The sequence below is a fragment of the Poecilia reticulata genome, linkage group LG6 (genome assembly GCF_000633615.1).
Source record: "Poecilia reticulata strain Guanapo linkage group LG6, Guppy_female_1.0+MT, whole genome shotgun sequence".
NCBI classification, from domain to species: Eukaryota; Metazoa; Chordata; class Actinopteri; order Cyprinodontiformes; family Poeciliidae; genus Poecilia; species Poecilia reticulata.
The window spans coordinates 17784542-17806900 of NC_024336.1; the positions used below are offsets into that span (position 1 = coordinate 17784542).

At 40.0% G+C, this 22359-nt stretch overlaps 1 protein-coding gene across 3 annotated transcripts in view; it reads left to right on the top strand.

Moving 5' to 3' along the window:
* The first annotated feature begins 487 nt into the window (after positions 1-487).
* The window catches only part of dusp8a (dual specificity phosphatase 8a), a 46959-nt gene continuing 25087 nt past the window's right edge, over positions 488-22359 (top strand). The window contains exons 1-3 of one of the 3 annotated variants that reach the window (XM_008411572.2): positions 488-778; positions 10026-10419; positions 20619-20757. In XM_008411572.2, coding sequence (XP_008409794.1) covers positions 10183-10419; positions 20619-20757 — 376 coding nt within the window. In that variant the 5' untranslated portion in view covers positions 488-778; positions 10026-10182. Of the gene's footprint in view, positions 779-900; positions 1026-6167; positions 6339-10025; positions 10420-20618; positions 20758-22359 lie in introns of those variants that run through there. The other 2 variants (XM_008411571.2, XM_008411573.2) reach the window with 2 other exon arrangements.

The following is a 22359-nucleotide window of genomic DNA, read 5'->3' on the forward strand; positions in this document are numbered from 1 at the left end:
CAAACACATATATTTTAATTGCAACATAGCAATGTATAGGATTCTGACACTTTGTAATTGGATAGGCAGAATGGGGGCAATATGCAAAAGCCACCACTGGGCAAGAAGATTACAAACATGACTGTGTGGGGTCTAGAAATGTTTGAGGCTTAAATTAAAGATATTTATATGTCAATGCTGCAAATACATAATAATTACATTGCAAACGTATTTGCAATTATGCCTTTTTTTTTCAATTCTACGAAGTCTGCTTTAAGTAACAACAAAAAAGACGTAATTGTCCCTTTAATCCATGAGCCAGGAGCTGACGTCACGCTAACCCCAAACCACCGGCGCTGATTGGCTGGAGGTGACGTCAACTAATGCTTTTTCTGTTTTTTCCACTCCTCTCCCTCATGAACCATGACCTCATCGCTTTAGTTCATGAAAGTGCTAAAGTGCACCTCCTGTACCTGAACCCCTTCCTCCTCCTCCTCCTCCTCCTCCTCCTCCTCAACGTACACATACACATTAACCGCTTTAGCCTGTAGCTGGCCCGGCGGTGCGTCTTTAACCTGCCACCATCCGCACTCTACTCCTAGTCTGAAGGAGCGTCTGGTGCTCCGTCAGCCTGGGTTTTAGTTCCTGGCGCTGTCACCCTCCTCTGCCTGTCAGCTGTGTGGGGCTACTGTAACTCCCACGACAACACCGCCAGGTAAACACTCATGAAGACGCCGCGGTTGACCCCTCACCCATGGAGGCCAGCTCAATAACACAGAGAGAACGCGTGGAGGTCGAGGTGAGTGTTCGTGTGTGTGTTTTAAGATTAGTGGGTTGCTTTTATGACATTAGCAGCGGCTGCTTTGGCTCACCACTGCTGCTGCTGCAGCGAGTCCGTGAAGCGCGCGCACCCTAACCCCCCTCCCCAGTCCGATCCGTCATGTGCGCGCACGTCTTATTATGGGAATTAAATCCGTCCAGGTTCAGGTTATCGATTCTTGTCCCGTGATGAACACTCTGTAGTTTACCCCTTTGATCAGCATAAGGTACGTACTTTTGTTTTGTTTTTTTGGCTAATTTTGAATTATGCGAGCTGTTTCTCGTCATCAATGGAGGGGTGAATTGTCGCACGCGGACATTTCTCCGCGTCATAACAGAACAACGCAGGCTTCCCATTGATACACACCAACCTTTGAAAATATTGATGACCGCACACCTTGTCTCTAATAATGATTCAGTCTAGCTGTGTAAAGAAAATAGCCTTTCACGCATTATTTACTCTCTCTTTCTCATATGGGTCGGTTTATTATAGAGCGCTATGACCGCACACCCTCCATCACTGTTATTAACGCTGTCACACAGAGTCTTTGTGCGCCCCAACCCTCTATTGTTGACTCTATCTAGAGCAATCTGTTCCTTTAGAGCTCCTTCCCACATTTGTGTTCATCAGATTACATGGTGTGTAGACTTAGTGTCAGCCTTAGCCGGGAATCGTTTGTATCCGTATTCATGTTGTAATAGTTGTCATGTTGAAGTCTGGGGGTTGTCCTGGTTTGTTATATGAACCCTGCTATTTCCTGCTACCTCACTGGGAGAGTATTGATCAGAGGACACCAGAGGGCTTTATATCTGAATTTGTTGTTTACATCATCATGGCGATGATCTCCTCCAGCAGGACCAGCCAGGAATTGATTTTTCTAAATGACATGATCACTGTGGCAGCAGCAAGCATTCACCACTGGTAGCTTATCAAAGCAGACTCCTCTTTTCGAAAACCCTTTTTCTAATACGCATTGTTTACATTACAATACTCCAGAAGAAGTATGTGTAGCATCAGGAATTCTGGATGTAAGACATTATCATTGTTGATAAAATTATATATTTTTAAATAAAATAAGAAAAAGTATTAGGAAGTTACTAGGAGTCCNTCCAAACTATACAATTTATTTAAATGTAAGCTGATTTTATCCACAGAAAATTAAGAAATGTTACGACACAGTTTTGTTTATTTACACACTTCAATATTATTCGATTTCAAATTTGGGGTTTTAAAGTTTTCTTCCACTCTCATGGCCAAGAAAACAGTTTATAAGTAATTAATGAATTAAAGTTAAGGTGGTCTATATTGTCCTAGGTTATGTACAGGAGATTATAATGTGTTTTTATAACTTGAATGCATTAGTTTATTTATTTCTTCACTTGCTTACTTATATTAATTCTCTTGAGCTCTACATTTCCACTTGTGAAGTATTATTATTAATTACCAGATTCATCTGAAGATAAAATGAGATGCAAAATATTATGAATAATCATTATAATTGAGTAACACTTTATTTCTTTAATCATTATTTATTAATTTGTGTTACTTTCTGTTTTGGGTGTAAAGATAAAATTGTTTTCTGTTTGATGATACAGTCTAGCAGATTAATGTTTTTTTTAATTACTTTTTTATTAACTTAAATGTGGCTTTATGAAAGTTTTTCACTCCTTTCTCTCCCTATTTTTTCATAACTCAAAACAGGCCTTGAGTTTCAAAGAGAGATTATAACAGATTAGTACATTCTGTGAGCATTAATTCAGTATTGCAAAAAAAACTGATACACGTTTTAATGAAACTCTAGATGAAGTCGATCTTTCTTGCAAGCATGTCGTGTTGCAGTAAACTTATTGTCAAAAAATGCGAAATTATTGCAAAAACGGCAGTAATTTAGCAATGTCTTTACTCTTATCGATGCATGCACAGCAGCAAGCAGGTCAGTGTTGGTGGGCTGAATAGGTGCACCGTACGTTGTTATAGTTACTCTTTTCAAAGTGTAAATGATAGGCCTACATTTTCTCAAAAGAGAAACAGCTTGTTAACACAGATTTGACTCCATGACAGAGCCTGGAGGCCATGAAATGCTCTCATGATGTCATTGTTTGCAGTCTAAACAAACAAGTCAGGTCTGTCATTGTGCGACTCTACGAGTGTGGGCTTTTATCAGCAGAACCAAGGCTTTGGACACAGATGACGTATGCTGGGAGTTAATGAATAACCTGGATAGTATTACATCACCTACGGTTGGCCTCCAGTTGCTCCTTTTGTGTTTGCCTCACTTCATCATTTCTGATATGACTTTATTGAGCCGGTCCAACATGCTGGAGTCATGGGTTTTGTTTAACCAACCCGCCTGTAAGTTCCTACGTCAACTAGGCAGATATTAGCTTACTTTCTCATCCAGTTTTCTATTTATGTGTTTCACACAGTGCATTTCTGTAATCAGATTTTATTGCTGGTTGTAAAGAGAGCCGCTGTAAAGTCATCTGATGATTTTATTTGACCTTACAAGAAGAGAAACATGAAGGAAGTTTGTCTATTTCCTTATTATTTTCTCTTCAGGCAACTAAATGTCTTCGGTCATCCCTGAACCCACCACACTCTGCGACTACATATATTTAGATTGTTTCTATTGATTATCCATAGATATTGTGTTAAATAACTCTTATATGCATTGGCAATGCATATTCAAAACGCCTACTATATTGGGATTTTGGTTGAAAAACAACTTTTTTTACAAATCCATCTCAAGTGACATAATCCTTTGTTTCCGCACTTTACAATGAGTGAAGTGTGGAGAAAAAACTATAATAAGTAATATATCACACAAGAACAGCACTGTTGGTTGTGTGGGAGTATTTTGGCTACAGAGAGGATAATGTTAACCAAAAACAGGCACCTCGTTGGTCATGCCTTTCAACTGTTGCCATAACATGACAACATATGACAACATTTGTTTGAAAGTTTAAAACAAACCTAAAAGTTCCTTCACAGTCTTCGGAAAAGTCTGGAAAAACATAACATTTGCTTATATGGTTTTCCAGGTTTGGTAGAAAAGGAAGTTGTGTATAAAAGACAAAAAAAAAAAGTTTCCACACTTTATCCTATGTCTGGAAGATTTAAAAAATCGACATTCATAGAAATCACAATAACATTTGACAAATATTTATAAGTTCAGTTATGAAGAACAGATTTAAGGTACCAAAGATCACAAAATGGTCTCTAAAGAATCTTTAGCGTAAAATATTCCTGTCCAGATTTCACATCTAACTTTAACGAGTCATCCTGAGCTTTCCCAGAAGCAAAAATAAAAAAATAAAAAAACTGTGAAATAACTGCTTTTCACTCTACCCAGTCAAAAGAAAACTTGAGAATCTCTAAACTAGGGAAATGCTTAGTCCTTAGATGTCCAGAATGTTATTAAAATGAGAAAGAATCCAAATATTCTAGAGAAATATGGAAGTTTTAACTGGGAAATGTGCAGGAATAATCCTCATAACAATGTTAAAATGTCTAAAAAAGGATTTTCTATGGAGTCTGCCTTAAGAAAGAGTTTTGTATGAATGTAACAGGATGATGGTGTTAGTTTCTTGTTTATGTAGAAATGTCCTCAGATGTTTTTTGTGTATTACTGGCCTGCAGCCATAAGCAGATTTGGGTCAGGCTCATAAAAATATTGTTCAGGGCTGTTTTTACCTCAAATATGGAGGAAATAAAATCTCCAAATGTCTCTAATAATAACTTTATCTAGCTGTAGAAAACGAGAAACTTTTTTTTTACCACTGTCTGACAGAATATCAAGCTAATCTTTTCCTGTTTTATCTGCTAATATCACAACATAGAGTTAAGAACGCTATATCTGTTGTCAGTTTTGTATTCTTCAGATTTAAACTTTGAGCTAAAAAAGTAGTGTTTCTGCAGCTCCGCTTTAAATAAAATCATCGACAGAGTCGAAGTAGACTCGTTTTCCTGGAGGAAGAACGTATGATTTTGTTAATTGTGTGCTCAAATAGTTTTGTCTGAAAGTGTTGTCTGTTCATATTCAGATAATTCTGAATTAATTGATGAATAGCCATATTTCTAAGTATTGATCATTTAAAATGTACCATATTTTCCTTCATATTCGTATTGGACCATAAAGCACTTTTCCTTGGGCCTCTGAGATACTGACAAACTTCTGATGTTTTTAAATTGGATAATATTCAGAATATTGTATTCTGAAATTTCCTAGAAACAGACAAGAAAGCAAAGTTCTTTATATAGCACCTTATGTTTATTGTTTCGGTTCTTTGCTCACTTTAATCATTTTGAGTAGATCTTAGGTTTAATTATAATACATGACATTCTTTCATTAATCTTTGTCTTACTCGAATTGCTGATCAACCTTTGTGTTGGTTTTTAATAAATCTTTAATCCTTTAGCAGATGGAAGTCCCTCATTTTTCTTTCTCTGTGTGTGAAGGGATTGTTCTTTTGGGAAGGTAAAGAACTGACCCTTCGGATTGATTTCAGTAGATATTGAGTGATTTTTCACGTAGTTTAAGATTCGTACTCTACTAGGCTCGCTTGATGAGGTGTCACTGCAGTAGCTGACCACACCTCACACAAGTGACAGCACCAAAGGGACTAAAGGTCGCAGAGACTGCTGGAAGCAAAGCAGTGACGTGTAAGACAGAGAGGACAATGTGAATTTGACACAATTTCCACAGTGTTGTAATCATTTGATTTCCTAATACGACGTGGAACTAAAATATAGCTCTAAAAATCGTCTTCATCTCTTTCTTTCTTTAAACTTTATTTTTTGTTTGTTTTTACCATTTCTGTATTCTTACCCAGCATCAGCAGCAGGATCATCCGGTCAGCACTGCTCTCCCTGCGCTTCCATCATCCCAGTTTGGCTGTTTCTATGTGAACGGCAAAATCTGCAATGTCTGTCTAGCTGCTTTTTCTCCTCCCTTGTTTTCTCCTGTTCAGCCACAGCCTCAGAGCAAACTCCAGGCTACAGTGTTGTGGGAATAATATTAATATTTCTTTATTTTAGAGCCCACAAACATAAAAGGGAGAAACACAATTGAGGGTTGTTAGGTTGAGTCAGCATGATGAGGGTTGTGATCCCTCCCTTGTTGCCCCGTTTTCCCTCCCTGTCTGTGTTCTTCAAGCAATCTCTTCCTTTTGCTTCTGTTTGACTCTGCATGCGGGACAATTGTCTAGAAAGATGCAGTGCTTCGGTCTCTAACTATCTATCACACATATAAAAAAATAAATTAAAAAAAACCTGCACACTCCTCCCCCTCCCTACCGCCGTTCACTGCACAAGAAGAAGAAGAAGAAGAAGAAGAAAGAGTGATAGAAAAGGAAGGAGGGATTCTGAGAGGACAAAATGGACAAGAGTCTGGGTGGGAGGGAGAGCAGTCGCCATTAGACATATGCAGAGTCAGATGCTGTCCTCAGCAGCAGGGAGACTGAAAAACTGGAAAAAAAGATTCCCACCCTAGGGAGCTGTGCTGTTAGCTGCTCGGCTGAAGGTCTGCCTGCTACAGAAGGTATGAATATAACAGGTGATGGCTGTAAGGTGCAGGAGCTGTGTCTGATAGATGTTGGCGTTGCAGAAAGGCTTTCGAATGCACACGATTTGCTTTACATTAAAATTAAAACAAATTTGGTGCATTGCCTAAGATTCACGTTGATTCAGCAGTTGTTGTTTTGTATTTTGTCTTTTTTTACCTTCAGCTAATATAGACATTTCAGTGTATTATTATATATGTTAGTATCACGTACTGTTCTGCAGCTGATACACAAATAGTTGTGTTGTGTTTCCCGTGCAGCGTGCAGCGTAACCGTCTACATATCATCTTGTCGTGTCTATTTTCTCTAGAGTCAGGCATTTCGCCAGGCAGCTGCAACACGTACATGTATGATCATCATTCGGTCCCAGACATAAACCTTAATGGCATATAATTATTTTGTCATTAAGTGTAGTGCTGTAACGTCCATTGTCATATCAGACAGATGACTGTAGCCACAATCATGACGTGTCACAGTTCCTTGGAAAAGCATTTATATCTGAACTTTTTCCATATTCCTTCACCTTGGGTTTTTATGTGCTAGACCAGCACAAAGTTTAATGGTTAAGTGAAAGTAATGGCATATACATGGTTATCACAGTTTTTTTTTCCTTTAAATTAAAATCTGAAAAGGATTGTGTGCATTGGTATTGAGCCGTTCTTGTAGATGTAATTTTCACTGCAGTTCTAACACATGAAGATGTTTTAATTCACATAATTACATTGGAGCTCTGGATGGATGCATAGGGTGTTTTCCTACTGACAACTGAACCTCAGCTGCAAGTCTTTTGCTTCTAAGATTCCCCGTGTGCATTGCCCTATCCTTCCCCCAATAAACCCAAGAAGAAAATCCCCAGCATGGTGCTGCCACAACACTGTTTCGCCATTGTTATGGTATGTTTTCAAAAATACAAATTGTATTTTTATAATTTTTGCCCTGAGCTCCCCACCCCACCAGGAAACGGGCCACCAAAGGTAGATTTGATACACATCTATTTGATGGAACATCAACTAGATAGAAGGTCTAGTTGGCTCCTGGTGTAGCTGATATTTTTGAAGTCTCGTCTCCAGATGTTTCTTGGACCTCCTGTCTTTTACTTGCCATGCAGGGGGTTCCTCTGCCTGTGATATTTGCTGGCTGTTTGTCTTGGGTGTGCCCTACCCAGCACCATCTTTTCTTCCTGATTTCTGCCTCTGCTATGAGTTGGCAGGTCCATCCACATACAGCTCTGGAAAAAAAAAGAGATCACTGCACTGAACCCCATTGAAAACCTCATGGTTATTCCACTAAATACTGATTTCTGAACTCTTCCTGAGTTAAAATATTAGTATTGTTGTTTCTAAATGCATATGAACTTGTTTTCTTTGCATTATTTGAGGTCGGAAAGCACTGCATCTTTTTCGTTATTTTGACCATTTCTCATTTTCTGCAAATAAATACTAAATATTTCCACTGAATTTTGGAGACATGTTATCAGTAGCTCATAGAATATAAGAACAATGTGCATTTAACTCAAAATATACCTGTAAAGAGTAAAATCAGAGAACTGCTAATCTTGCAGTGGTGTCTTAATTTTTTCCAGAATGCAGGTTGATATTGGTGGTGTTTGGCCAGTTCATGTGCAAAACCTTTTTAAGACTGATGTCTAGGTTTTATGTGCAAAAAATGTTGGTCTCATGTTTGTAGTACGTATATCCTTCACATTGCTCTGGCTTTGTTCTTCTTCATCAAAGACCAGGCTGTTTTGCACAGGTAATCATTGTCCTTTAAGCACCTTAGGTGTAGCTCTCAGCAGCTCATCGCTACCAGTAGCATTCTGGCTGCTTCTCTGATTAAGCCTCTCTTTGTCCAACTTGGCAGCTTGGGTGAACAGAAATGGGGTGGGTGTGTTTACAGTTGTTTGGATCGTAGCTTGTACAGTGCTCTGTGAAATATTTAAAGCTTTACGTCTTGTTTTATAGCATAATATCCTATTTATAACCCTTCTTTACACACAACTGTACCGCTGTCCTTTCTGGCGGGTTCCATGTTAGGGGATTTCTGAGTGATTGGTTGCACTGAGTTTTATTTTAGGATAAAGGATGAATGAGAATGTGAACAAACTTCACATTTGTATAAGGTTATGAATGTTTTACCAAGCATTGTACATTAAGGTCACAGCATGTGGGGTTTTGAATGATTTTATTTTCAGTATATTTTAACTCAGACTCTTGTTTTCTCTTTAACTAGTTTTTCACTTTTTTCACGCATGCTGAGGTTGTTAGAGATTGTTCATAGTTCATGGTGCATAGCATCTTTTCCTTTCTCTTTTCTCCTGAATAGATGTTAAGGGTTGCAGAGCAGGTTTGTCTGAATGTCTTCATATGTTGTAGCCAATTAGAAGGCATAACCATTTGCTTTGTTTTTTTCCCTTTCTCACTTCCAGTTATGTCTCCTTTAATCACTAAAAGCATGACGTAAAGTTATTTTTTCCTAAAGTCCTCAGTTAAATAACGAGGAGCTTGTGTTTATCTTCTTACCATTCCTTATCTGTTTCTACGACTTTCTACGACTACGACTCCACTCTCTCTTTTAAAGCCCCATTTAGACTTTGGGGTAAATGAAACTGAGCTCATCAATTTTTCATCACACCATGTGCGTGCAGATAAATAAAACAACGCAGCACCATTCACATTCTGACCCTCTCGCTTGTCGCACCACCATTGGTTGACTGGAGACATCATCCTAAGTGTGAGGTGTTTTTCTCATCCCAATATTGACCTAAACAAATCGCACTTTGGTTTCCTCATGATCCTAATGCATAGACTAGTTTCCACGCTGTTAATCACACAAATGCAAACATGATCAATGACTGCATGTCTCATGTTAAATTTGTGAGTGTGATGGTGGAAGTGAGCGGAGAGGAGTTTGGAGTGATTGGACATGATGGATAGGAGGAGGCAGTTCATCAAGTTTATAGATGTTTGTCTGACACACACAAACACGCGTACACACACATGCACACATGCGCATGCACCCACACGCTCGCACACACACGCACACACACACACACACACACACACGCACACACACACTATCAGAGGATGTTACACAGGTCATTTGCCTGTGTCCAGACCTGCTCTCTGAATTTCCCCGGCTTTATTTAACTCACACTCTCAGTTTCCTGTTTCATGAGCTGCTGCTGAGGAGATCTGGGATCAACAGCCACCAACTCTCACACACACATAAACACACACCTGTGTTTCATTGTTGTGAAAGTCTAAATTAAGCTTGTGGCTTCTTTCTTTTATTATTTTGAAGCAAGATGTTCCTTCATATCTCGGCACTGAAAAGTGATCCTGTTGGCTTTTAAGTCTTTAAATAACTTGTGTTCATGTTTAGCATTGTGGTTATTTTTATAAGTGAGAGGCTCAAAGTGTGCTAATAAAAGATGATACAAAGTCTATAAAAATAGTTTATAATTTCCCCATGGGCATTGAGATGTATGCATAAAAGAGACATCATTGTCATTTTTTGAGCTGTTCAAAACGAGGACTGACCTGCAATTTTTATGATTCTCAGGTGATTAGCTTCTTTTAACTGTGACCGTTCATCAGTAATTCCTCCAAAATAAAACATTTATTATTGATGTTTATTACATTTTATCTTTATCTTCTCTTTCGTAGGCACCATGGATCTCTTGGCGCTCGCTCCGGTGGTAGCCCCACTCCACTGATCTCTCCCTTTCCCCATCTTTTCCTCCATCTTCCCCGTCCAGCCTCCTCCTCTTCCTCTTATTCTTTCTTTCTTACCCCTCACAACCACTAAGCCCTTCCTTACATCATGGCAGGGGAGAAAGCTCCCAACAAGCGGAGCGTCATGGACATCAAGCGCCTGGCGAGCCTCATTCAGAGAGGAACGGGCCGCCTGCTGGTGATCGACAGCAGGACCTTTTCTGAGTACAACGCGTCACACGTGCAAGGTGCGGTCAATGTCTGCTACTCCAAGCTGGTGAAGAGGCGACTGCAGCAGGACAAGGTCTCTGTCACCGAGCTGCTGCAGCCCAACGGCAAAGTGAAGGTGAGTTAAAGCTGCACAGCAGCTGATGCCACAGATCAGGAACCTTCTTGGCAAATGAGTTGGTGATATTCATGGCAAGTTCAAGCTTGTAGATGAGTGCGAGGTGGCTGAGATTAAAAATGCTGGTGGATGGATCCAGAAATGTGCTTTCCCTCTGCTTCCTGCTCAATTTAGAGAAGCTACATAGTGCTGCTGACATATCTCTTTGTTGTTTTTTGCTAAAGGGGGATGATTTCTCATTTTTACTTCCTATAAAGCTATTAATAACTGAGAAGAAAAACAAAATGTCAAATTTCAACACAGTAATATGTGAGTCTAATGTGTTTGTCTCATTTAAACCACTATAAGTTAATCAAATTTAGAGATGTACCAATCAACTTTTTCCAGGCAGATACCAAATGTCTGTTTTTTTTTGTCTTTCTTAAATTTTTGATTGATGTTAATTTTTCTTCAAAAGGACTATAACACATAGAAACTTAAAGAAACTTTCAGCACATTCTTTTTCTATGAAAAAATTAAGAACTTACAATCCCCACTTATGCATTAAAACATCTATTTTGTGGAATCACTATGCAAAGCTAACTTTTTTAACAGTTTATTGACCTGGAGAATTCAATTTCAACTGGATTTTTTCTGGGGTTTTTTGTTGTAGCAACCAGGTTTAGGACATAGACAATGTTGAAAACAATGTAGTTCAAATATACAGAAGCAGAGAGCATGCAGGGGGAATGTGCCGTTTGTAGGTTAAGATGTGCTTGTCATCAAATAAATGCATCTGCACTAACTTGCAAGGTTTCTTAAATTAGAGGTTCTTGAAATGTCGCTAAACTAGACTTGCTGAAAAGCAGCTCTGCTGGCTTTTTGAATCAAAGTAGGCTTCGGGATCTGAGTCCTCTCTGCAAGCCTGCATCACACCCTGGGGTTGGGGGCTGGTGGGAACGCCATATTTGGCAGATGGGCTTATTGTATGTTTATTGCTTATTGGTGTCCCTGAAATCAAATCCTCTTGTTTTCCATGACTTCTTCCTCTGAATATGAAAGGTTTTTTTTTCCATGGCTTGCAGGGATCTCACTGCAGCTTTACATGACTAAGTGAACATGACGACAAGCTGCTGAAGGCAAATTCAGGATGTGTTCTTCCTGGTTCCTTGTGTTATTTTTAGCTATTTAAGCTCGTTACACCCAATAGTTTAAACAGGTGATGTAAACTGGGCTAGGAGGTGTGGCGCAGAATAACATAAAGTCCAGTTGTTGTTTGTGTTGTGTTACACTGGTGTTGCCAGGAGCAGATCAGACATATTTGACTTTGGTTGTGTAAAACATAATCATGACATGGTCCATAGATTGTGTCTTTGTGTCATAGATTTGTGGCAGACTTGTGTCTGATTCACAGCTTGAACGCTCGACTATTTAAATGAGTAAAGGTCAAATAATCAGACAGCATTAGTGGAAATGTTAATTGTTTTAACCTTCCCTGTCACTCCCAATCAGCCTGGCCTTGCTGATTGTGTCAAAAGGAGTGTGGGTTATTCTGCAACTTCTTAAGAAATATTTATCCAGACTTTAGCAAGATGTGTTCAAGGTTGCATGTACAGTTTTGTCAGAAAAAATATCCACCATGAATTAATTTTTTTCTAAAGTAATTGAAGTTATTTATTTGTATATTTACTCCATCCCAGAAAAAAGTTCCAATGAGTCTCTCAAAGTCCCAAATGTCTAAGATAGCCATACCCACTATGAGTTTATGTATCATTTCACAGATCTTGTGTAAAATCTCAGCGGCATCAAAATGTACAGATGAAGAAAAATCAATAGAGAATCTTCACTTGAAGACAGTCGAGATCTTTTATGTTATTTCACCCAGAATGGTTTGAGGTTCTGCAGCTGCTTGCATTCTGCTTCAGCCTCAATTAGGGTTTGTCTTTGCCCTGAAGGGCAGACGGAAAATCCCACAGCTCAGAGGGTTTGACTCATCTCCGCCAACAGATTCTTCTCTGATAATTTTGCTACTTTGGCTTGCGAATATGTATGTCTAGCTGCAGTATGCATGAGGAAAGCAACAACAAAGAGCCAGCCCCGAAGGAGTTAAACTCTCTGCAGCTGCAGAGGTGTGACGTCGGATATGTTTTGAATTCAGTCAGTTTAAGTTTCATTTCTCTGTTGCCAGCTCGAGTCTGCCGGGTTCATCTCTGTGTGAGGCCATGTGCTCGGCAGATGTCACACTGTGGCACCCCACGGAGCCATGCTTCCTCCTTTCTCTCACTTTCAGTCGCATGACAGCTCTGCCCGTCTCTTTCAGCTATAGCCTACGGCCTCTCAACACTGACCCATTCCTTTACAGCTTGTTTCCTCTCCCTGTCTACAGTTGCCCCATGGCTGGTTTGTTATTACCCATTCCCTGCCACCCCACCCCCAGTAAAGAGGATAAGGCTTGTGATTAATGCTAAAGCTGGATAAGGCTGCAACCAGCCGGGTGAGAAGGGCGGGACTGACAGACCCACACTCTTTTGTTATTGGCTGAGCATGACATCATCTCTTTGTTTGTCCAGTGGCAGGCCACAGGTTGGGCACGTGCAGGCTAGCTGTGTGGCGTTGGAGCCAGCTAACTCCTCGCACACAGACACACACACACACGCGCACACCCCAGCACACACACACACTCACACACACACGATCCTTGCTTGCTCTCCGAGCATCGCCAGGAGCGGCCTCAGCCACCCAAGACAGCAAAGGACACCATTGTGGCTCTTTGTTCAAGAAGTGAATGCAGGAAGCAGGAGACCTGCATTGAGTGTATTCAAGGATGGGCAGCAGCCTCCGCCTCCTGCCTGGCCGCCTCTCGCCTCACATCCCATTGAGAACTAATAGCCTGCTTCCCCTTAGGCGCTGCGCTCACCCTCTTTCACAGATGCTCTTGATTCTTAAGTTAACTGAACTGAAGGAATATGTTTGACCAACGCAGCTATTCGTATTTTGCCCTGTTTTTTTTTTTACCTGTCACATCATATTTCTACATGCCCTCTTAATTAAATCCCTCGATTAATATAGGACAGAGACAGTTGGAGACTATAGGTAATGTTGTTGAGGACCTCTGCAGGTAGAGTGGGATGCCGCAGGGTTTGCAGGTTGGGGCTTCCTCTGGTTTGCTCCAGCAGGGTGGAGGCCAGGCGACTGGTTCCTTGCCTTAAGCCTAGATAATATCTACTGCTGTGATGGGGCAGTGGGCCAGCCAGTCTGACAGATGGACCAGAGGTTCTCACTTCCCCTGCAGTTCTGATGTATCGAAGTGGGAGAGTGAATCCAGTGGACTTACCTGTAGTGACACATTAGTTAACTTTAGTGTTAAACAATAAAATATTCCCACTTTGTTTTAGAGATAGCCTAAAAAATTCATATTATTCAGCTTTTTTGTTGTTGATGCAAATTATGTGATGGTTTCACCTACAAACCATCAGTAGGCTAAACTATCAATCCCAAAATAATTCTTTAAATGCAAAATTCAAGATTTGTATTGAATCGTTTCAGTTTTTTTATTTTTATAGATGAACAAAAATAGTAATACTTATTCATTTATGATATACACACCGAAAGATTCTTGAATGAGAGCTGGAATAATGCTTTAGTTCAATTAGAGGAAAGAAATATAAAGATTCACCCAGATTTACTGATAATGAAACTCTTTCTGATCTTTGACGCAGGGTTTCTGATGAGTTCACTCGCAGATCAGTCAGTAGATGCTGTGCTCCTCTGCAAGGTATTCAGGATGTTTCCTGATCCGAAATTCTGGAGAAATATATACATATATACGGGGGAAACCTCCAGATAAAACAGAAGGAGCTACATCTTGTAGGTAGAGGTCGATGTCTGAGTCTTCCTGCAAACCAGTAACCCACTTTATCTTGGATAAATGGAAAACAATGGCAAAATAAGGCCTTCTTCTTTAAAAGTTGTTCTCAGAGAAGTAATGCTGTATGCAGTGGATTACTTTAACTTTGACCAGAGGTAAAAGTTTTCAGAGGGAGGAGAGATTCCCTGCTTTGTGTTTTAATTTGTTTTCACTTTTCTTTAGAACTTCAGCATTTCTATGTATGTTTGCTGTTAAAACGCTGAGGTTCTGACTGGTAACCCTTAATGACAACAAACTCATATTCAGATAGTAAGACTTGTTATTACCCTGCAGGAAGGTTCCATACCGCCGGGATCTTGTCTGGGCTTCTAGTTACTGGATTGACTAAGTGCTCTGCTAAACATTTAAAAATAACATGTGACCAGGTAATGCATTTATACAAAGAGGAAGATTACCATCGTTTCCACTGATGACACACACCATATGTTGTGTTTATCCTCCCCCCAAATGGGAAGGGAGGCAACTGTGACACATAGTGGGAAGTCCCAGGGTAATTTGGAGAATTGAGAATTATCAAAAGGAAAACTAAAGTGTGACTTTCTTTTTACTACTAGCTACTATTTAAACAGAGCAAGACACTAATAAATGGAAAACACCAAACATTTGCCTTAATCACATTGTTCTGCACACACAAACCCTTCCTGTAACCACAGTACAGAGTTTCAAAATGAAGGACAACACATGAGTCTTTTGTGTGTCATTCAGCAGAACTGAGAACTTTTTGTCTCTGACTCATATTGTGGATTTTTTTTTTTCCCTCAGATCACCCAGAGGGCAAGCACTGGGAAATTTTCTGAAAGTTTCATTCACATTTCCTCTGACCTTATTAAACACTCTATATCTGACAATATTTTTATTTTATTTTTTTTACTGCAGAACCAGATATGTTGCATGTTTGCTTTGATGAGGTCATACGCTGGGTTGTTTGATTTAGCAACTCATCTGTTTAACATTAACACAAACATCACAAGATGACGTCCTAAAGCAAGACTAAGATTTTATTTTTTGCATGTCAGCACACAAAATAAATTTATTTCAGAATGCCACGATTTCATTTTCAGCATGTAAGAGACATCACTAAGCACGTTGGCAGTTGTCTTTTGTTTTTAGGTGGAGCTGCTCTTTGCAGTGTAAGCTCAGTAGAGCGTGACACATCTTGGCATTCTTTTCAGGAACAAGCATATACACCTAACGGGTACACGATCGAATGCTGTGCTTTTAATGACTTTCAATCGAGGACCGTCATTCCCCATTCCTTAAAGTAAATCTAATTAATTGACTTACCCAAGTTTTTTGGCTCTGTTGTATGTCTTTAGATATCCATTTTAGTCCTTCTTCACACAGTTAGTCTTGTTTATTATAGATGTACACCAGTTTTATCACTCCAAATGAAATATGAAGGTGCCAGCTGTCAGTGCCGGTCACGGGCTTGAGGTGCACATAGCAGGATGTGTGACAGGGTCGTAAACCTGTAGGTGCAATGCAAGGAGAAATCACATCCTGCTGATTAACTGGGTTGTTTATATGAGCTGTTGCGCCAGAATGACATATACTTGTGTTTGGTTCAGATCAGATTGCAATTTATGAACCTAAATGTTGGTTGGTACTGATATTTTCCAATGAAGAAATATTTTACATAAACAACGGTGCCGATTTAGGTGATTGCTGAGGTGTGTGGCAAGGCAATTGCTAAACAATCTATAAAGTCTGTAATTTTGGTTACAGCAGATTCTTCTATTTATCCAACCATTATTTCTAATAACGTAAAAGGTACAGAAAGGGATCCTCGTAATTCCTCTGCAACGTTCTACTGCTCATTCTGATTCTTCCCCCGATGTCTCCATGAATAAAGAGACATAAATGTAACCCCTCCAGCAAATCTTTGGTCTACCCCAGGGTCTCCAACCAGTTTGATGTGCCTGGAGAGTCTCGTTCAGGAGGCACCCTAAAAGCCAAAAGACTTTGCTCTTAAGGCTTCTGAGATCTCTTTATTTCACATGCACTCCTATTGACCTGAAGTTGCAAATATGACCATAAGACCTGCAAAAATAATACTCTGAGATCTCAAACTAGACACCCTACTCCTTACAACTTTGCCTTGACCATCTCACCCTGAGGTGACGAGGTGCAGCCCTGGAGGAGTTCAGTCCTCCCTGGGAATCAGCTTGACCTTACGCTGAGAAAACAGAAACAGTTCTTGCTTGTTATTCAAGGAATGGACAGCTAGTAAAGCATTATCTGGCACCTTTCATGCCAAAAGAGGTGTCAGAGGGATATGTGTCCCCACTCTGGGGAACATAGTCACTTCTTAAGATCTACAATCACATCCCGTCACTCCCTCAACAAGCATAAGCATAAGGATGTGGAGAAACATGGAAGTGTAAGGTCTAGATAAATGGATTTATCAAAGGCTTTGTCTTGATATTTGACCCAGTCAGCGGCATGAAGAGCGATCTTGCTGCAGACATCTTATTTTCCAGTGCATCAGGAATGTTGGGCCATTTTTAGACTGTTTGTGCTGATATTGTGTCCCACACCAGCTCCTTCTCTTCCCTCCCTCTCATTCTCTCTCTTTCTCTCTCTCTTACTCACTCACACACACACACACACACACACACACACACACACACACGCACACGCACACACATCTTCCTGCTCTGACCTTGTCTCTGGTCAGTAGCACTGCTGAAGTCAGGGGGGGAAATCATGTTTCCCTTTCTTGTGCAATCTCTTACTCTGATGCTACATTTGTTCCACTCTGAATTTTTTTTTGTTTCCTGTCATCCATGTTTTATGATGTTTGCGTGTACAGACTGTCCCTACTGAGGAGCTTTGACAGTAAGGCCAAACCTTGACTTTAGGTTTGCCTCAAACCCTGTTTTTTTTTTGTTGTTGTTTTTTCCCCCTCATGCTCATTCATAAAGCAGGGCCAGTTCCCACTTCTTTAATTTGTCTTCTTCTTTTTTTTACCCTCTTCCTCTGAAAAGGAAGAGGGTAAAAAAATTATCTCAGGGGAGAGATATGAAAAACCTCTCCCCTGTGACCACTCCTTATTTTTGCCTGCTGTGATGCCAGCCTCCATTTCCTTTTACATGAAGCCTGGATGCTGCAGGAACCTAGCATCCTGTGTGCTAACTTAACTTTTTGTCCTTTCTGCACTTCTTTCTCTACGCATTCAGCATTCCTTCAGGTCCCCTTCCTGCCATTGCTTCCCTTTCTTTGTTGTTGTTTCCCCTGTCTTGCTTAGGCATTCCTTGTTTACAGTCTCTGCAGAGGGCATGCGTCAGTTCTGTGCAGGTTGGGCCAGCATTGTGATTCGCAGTGATGCTGTAGCACTGCAGAGGAACGAGGGATCTGTAACTTTGCTGCAGTCAACAGTCTACCCCTTTCTCAGGACGCTGGTTTCTTAACAATGCACCAAAATCCATTTCCATGCCACACTTAGCAGAATGTGTAGCTTTTCAATGTCATTGTAGGAAGACTGACAGCATGCGTCACAGCCGGCCATTTGTACACTGATAAATAGGAGCTACATAGGATGTGCCGACAGATATGTTGTCTATTTTTGGTGAAAGCTCACACATATAAGATGTGTCTAAAAAGGGTGAAAAGATTTCTAATTCTGGTTTTATCTTCAAATTTTGGGGGAAATATTTTATAAGTTTGTTCAGGTTTGGGTTTTTTTGTTAGTTTTTTTAAGTTGCACTTAAAATATTTATGTCCTTAAAATTAAGACAAGTCAAACTAATAAACAAGATCTCATAGCAAGAGAAGACGCATGTGTGTATACGTGTGTGTTTTCAATTGCACTTCACATGTATGTACAGTTAAAGACCTCTAATCCTCAGACATAGAGATCAGATGCCCAAAATAGATCTGATCGCATTAGGATTATTAGCCAAATTTACCTGAGCTTAGCAAAGTGAATGGAGGATAAATAAAGAAAAACAGTCCTGCAAAGATGAACTTGTTAGTAGAAAATGATTAAATGTGTGCACAAAGGTAGTTAAAAGTCAATTTACTTGACTTTTAAATATATTCTCTCTAAATGGTATCACTGGTGGTGTTTGTTTTTTCCTGGCAATGTTGTGGCCTATTTCCAATCTCCAATCTAGTAAAGATCCACAGTGTCTCGTTTTGGAGAAATATAATAAACAAAATTCAAACTTTTGTTGTACGTTTTGTTTTAGTGCCAATTTAAACAATTTTCAAATGAAATGTTTACTATGGCTGATAACTTTGTTTTTTGTAAAAGAGATTTCAGATCTCAGTTGAATTGTATGTTGTCATGTTAGCATTAGTGTTTGTGGATTAGATTTTGGCTGAGGATGGAGAATAGTTTCTTACTGAACTGTACAGATCAACATTATTTTGTATGAATCAGCTACCTGGCTGTTTTCCAAACATCTCTGCTGTAACTGCCCATTATGTATTCATGCACACTGAGGAGCAAATCACCAGAACGCCTTTTAGCACAAGCAAGCATATGACAGGTTGGAAAAATATGCAGTTGTGCTTAAACGATGATGGCCACGAATCCTTTTGTTTTCCTATCGCGCCTTCCCACTTTGTCATTCTTGTGTCTCATCTCCATCACCTCTGCTGTGCTCCTCCTGCATCCGTGCCCTCTCCATCCCTTCCTCCGTTAAGCTTACAGTGTTCCCTCCTCCTTCCTGTCCAGCGGTGGTTCGATGATGCAGTGATTCATAGCTGCAGTAGGCGCTGCCTCACAGTCATGTGACCAAAGCCTGCCTGACAACATGGGTGGGGGGAGCAACAACAGCCGGGGCTGGATTGTGTGCAGTCACATGCACGTGCTCATCAGCATCCTCCCTGCCATCTTTTCCTCACGAACACGGAGAGACATTTCAGACCGCACGTCCATCCTCTCGTCCTTTTAAAAATACGACATCAGCAGCGGATGCACTCCATTCCCAAACTCTCCATCACGCAGCTGTTTTTAATAACTATTATTTACTGATTTGATCCAACATAACCAGAAATAACCTCAACAGTTTAGAGATGTGGTTTTCTTATATTAATGTTTTATTTATAACCCTGTTTTTATCTTCATAACTCCCTCAAGTCACTGTCTGTTACCAAGTCATGCTTTATTCACATTACTTTGCAAGTATTTATACCCCCTGCATTACATGTGCTAGGTCAATGCACATGCAATGCAGGGATGTGAAAAAAGAAAAAGGATAAATGATGTTAAACATCCTTTGACACATAAAATCTGAACAGTGTTGTTTTCTTGCATCTTCAGTGCATCTGAATTAATATTTTGTAAAAGCATATTTTCCTTCTGTCAAAGCTGTAGGTGGTCTTATTGTATTTGCTTCTATCAAAAAAAATTACGAATTTGGTCTGTTTTTTCCTGCCCAGTAGCCTGGACTCATCCAGATTGGACGAAGAGCATCTGTTAATATCAGTTCTCTGTTGGATTTATGTCTGGACTTGACTTGGCCATTCTAACACATGAATATATTTTAATCTAAACCATTCTTTGCACCTCTGGCTGTGGGTGTAGGGTTGTTGTCTGACTGGAAAGTGAGCCTCTCTCTTAGACTCATATCTTTTCTAACTTCTAACAGATTTTCTTTGAGTTTTTCCTCTTTGTTTAGCTCCCCCAACTTTATTTTAACTCTAACCAGCTTCTCTGTCCCTGCTAAAGAAATGCATCCCCACAGCATGATGCTACTGCCACCATGTTTCCCAATGGCCATGTCTGGTGTGCATCAAGTTTTACACACAAACATAAAAGAGTTCAGTTTTGGTTTCGTCTGACCAAGAACACATTTTTCACATGCTTGTTGTGTTGGTTGTGACCATCTGGAAACGGGACCTCTTATGGCTTTCTTTCTTCCATGACTTTCTTCTTGCCACTCTCCGAAAATGAACAAACATAATAGTTTGTCCTACTACACACTTGGCTGATTTTTATTTTCAAAGCCATGTATCCTTCCATGTTGCAATCATTTTCTTCTTTGATGTCAGTCTATCTCATATATTTACAATAAAGTTCATTGAAATTTGTGGTTATACCATGACAAAGCACAAGAAATTACTTTACATAATCTTTTATCGTCATTTACTGTCATGGAATATTCCTAAAACTTTAGCGGTTCATGTCAGTGAATCTGCTTCTAAGTTCCTTGTTGCACTAAAAGAAAACATTTAGAATTGCCATCATATTCGCAGGCTCCGACTTCCTTGTTGGATCGTTATCATATTTTCCATTGCAGCAATGAGTAATGAAGGTCTTGTGTGTTGTTTGTTCTCCGTGCAGGTGGAGCTGGGCAGGAAGCAGGAAGTGGTGGTTTACGACCAGAGCTCCAAAGAGGCAGGGCACCTGTCCAAAGACGGCTTTGTGCACATCCTCATGGGAAAGTTGGAGGGTACCTTCCACAAAGTCTCCCTGCTCACTGGTAAACAAGACCATCTGTTGCTGTTTGTGGGTGTTGTATGCTGAATGAGTGGGATGATGGGTAGGTGAGCGAAAGAAAATAAGCTTTTATTGTCCAGAGAAATCTTCATGTTTGTGCACACATCTCCTGTTGAACAGGTGCAGCATTGTCATTGCTCAGTTTAGCCAGCAGATGTCACATTATGCCAGTTGTTCCTGGTTTTTTTTTTGTGTGTGTTTTTTTAATAATGTTGCCTCACTGGTGTAAAGTTTGCAGGTTTTTCTTGAGATAGGAGAGAGAAGAAGTAAAGCAGCATAACCTTGTAACGCAAAGCCTGTCTGATGTGTTTTGATGTTTAAACTTCGCTGGAGCCGTCTCCTCAACCAGCATCACTGCAGGAATCTGAAAGCTTATTTCAATCCTCAGGTCCGACTGGAAGCAGTTAGTATGCTGTCATAGTATCCACTAATCGCAGAAGGCTCCTCATAATTAGCTTTAATAAGCTTTCTGACTTAATATCCCCCTAATTGTGTTGGCTGCGGTCTTTTAAGGGACAGCGTCACACACACATTCACTACCCGAGGCTTATGAATTTGCCCCAAATGTGCCAGTGCAGAAAGGAGAGTGTAATCTGCCTCTGCCAGGAGGATTTGAAATGAGATGGGCAGAAACATACTGCTTCGGTAAATCTCTGCTCTGGTTTCCTCGTCCCTATTCTCTTCATCCTCTCAATTTGCTCCTTCTGCTGGGAGATTAGTGCTTTTTTTTCATGAGTCATTCATGATTGCTGAGGATTGCCTCAAAGAACCCCAGGCTCCCAAAGTATTCTCTGATTTTCGTGAGGGTGGGGAGGAATGGTCCAACCTTATATATAAATATATATAAAGTTGTCCTGCCAGCAGCTCACACATCCTCCTCATTATCTCCACTGCTTATCCTTGCTTTTTTTTTTTTTTTACTTCAGGAAGGGGAAGAAAAAGAGTCACACCTTTTTTATTTCTGCTGCCGCTTCTCTGCTGTTTCCACGACAACAAAGGCAGAAAATAGTCCCCAAGAAAAAAAAAAAAATCCCAGCCAATAGCGTTGGTTCTTGTTTGGGTGCTTGTATTATTGGGGTCAGTGGAGCTGTCAGCCAGTGTCTGTGCATACAAAATGTTTACGTTTGCGTGCGAGTGCTTTGGAGGAGAAAGGAAAAAAATAACGAGATTGTTACATACAAGGTTGCTTTGTAACGTCACGTGGAAAAATTGCTGCAGTAATGTTTATGTGTCAGGATGCGGCAGGGTTGTGAACGCTAGGAATAGGTAATGGAACCACTTACAAAATATTTTTGAAGACTTTATTGCTTGATGAGTAAAAAACATGTATTTTGTTTTCTTTTAGTTCAAGAGCCTTAATGTCAAAATATCATACCGAGAGTTTTTATTACAAAAAAAATCAGAATAGATTCTATCTAAAATGTATGTTAATCTATAGGCACGTAATCTTAATTTGTGTGTATATGTACTTCACTAACTAGTTTTGCTGCATGTAGTGATGGCATCTTCAAATATCTTCCTGGTCCAGCTACATTGAACATCTGATGCTCTCTTTTACTTTTCCTGAATTTTTCTGCTTGCTGTA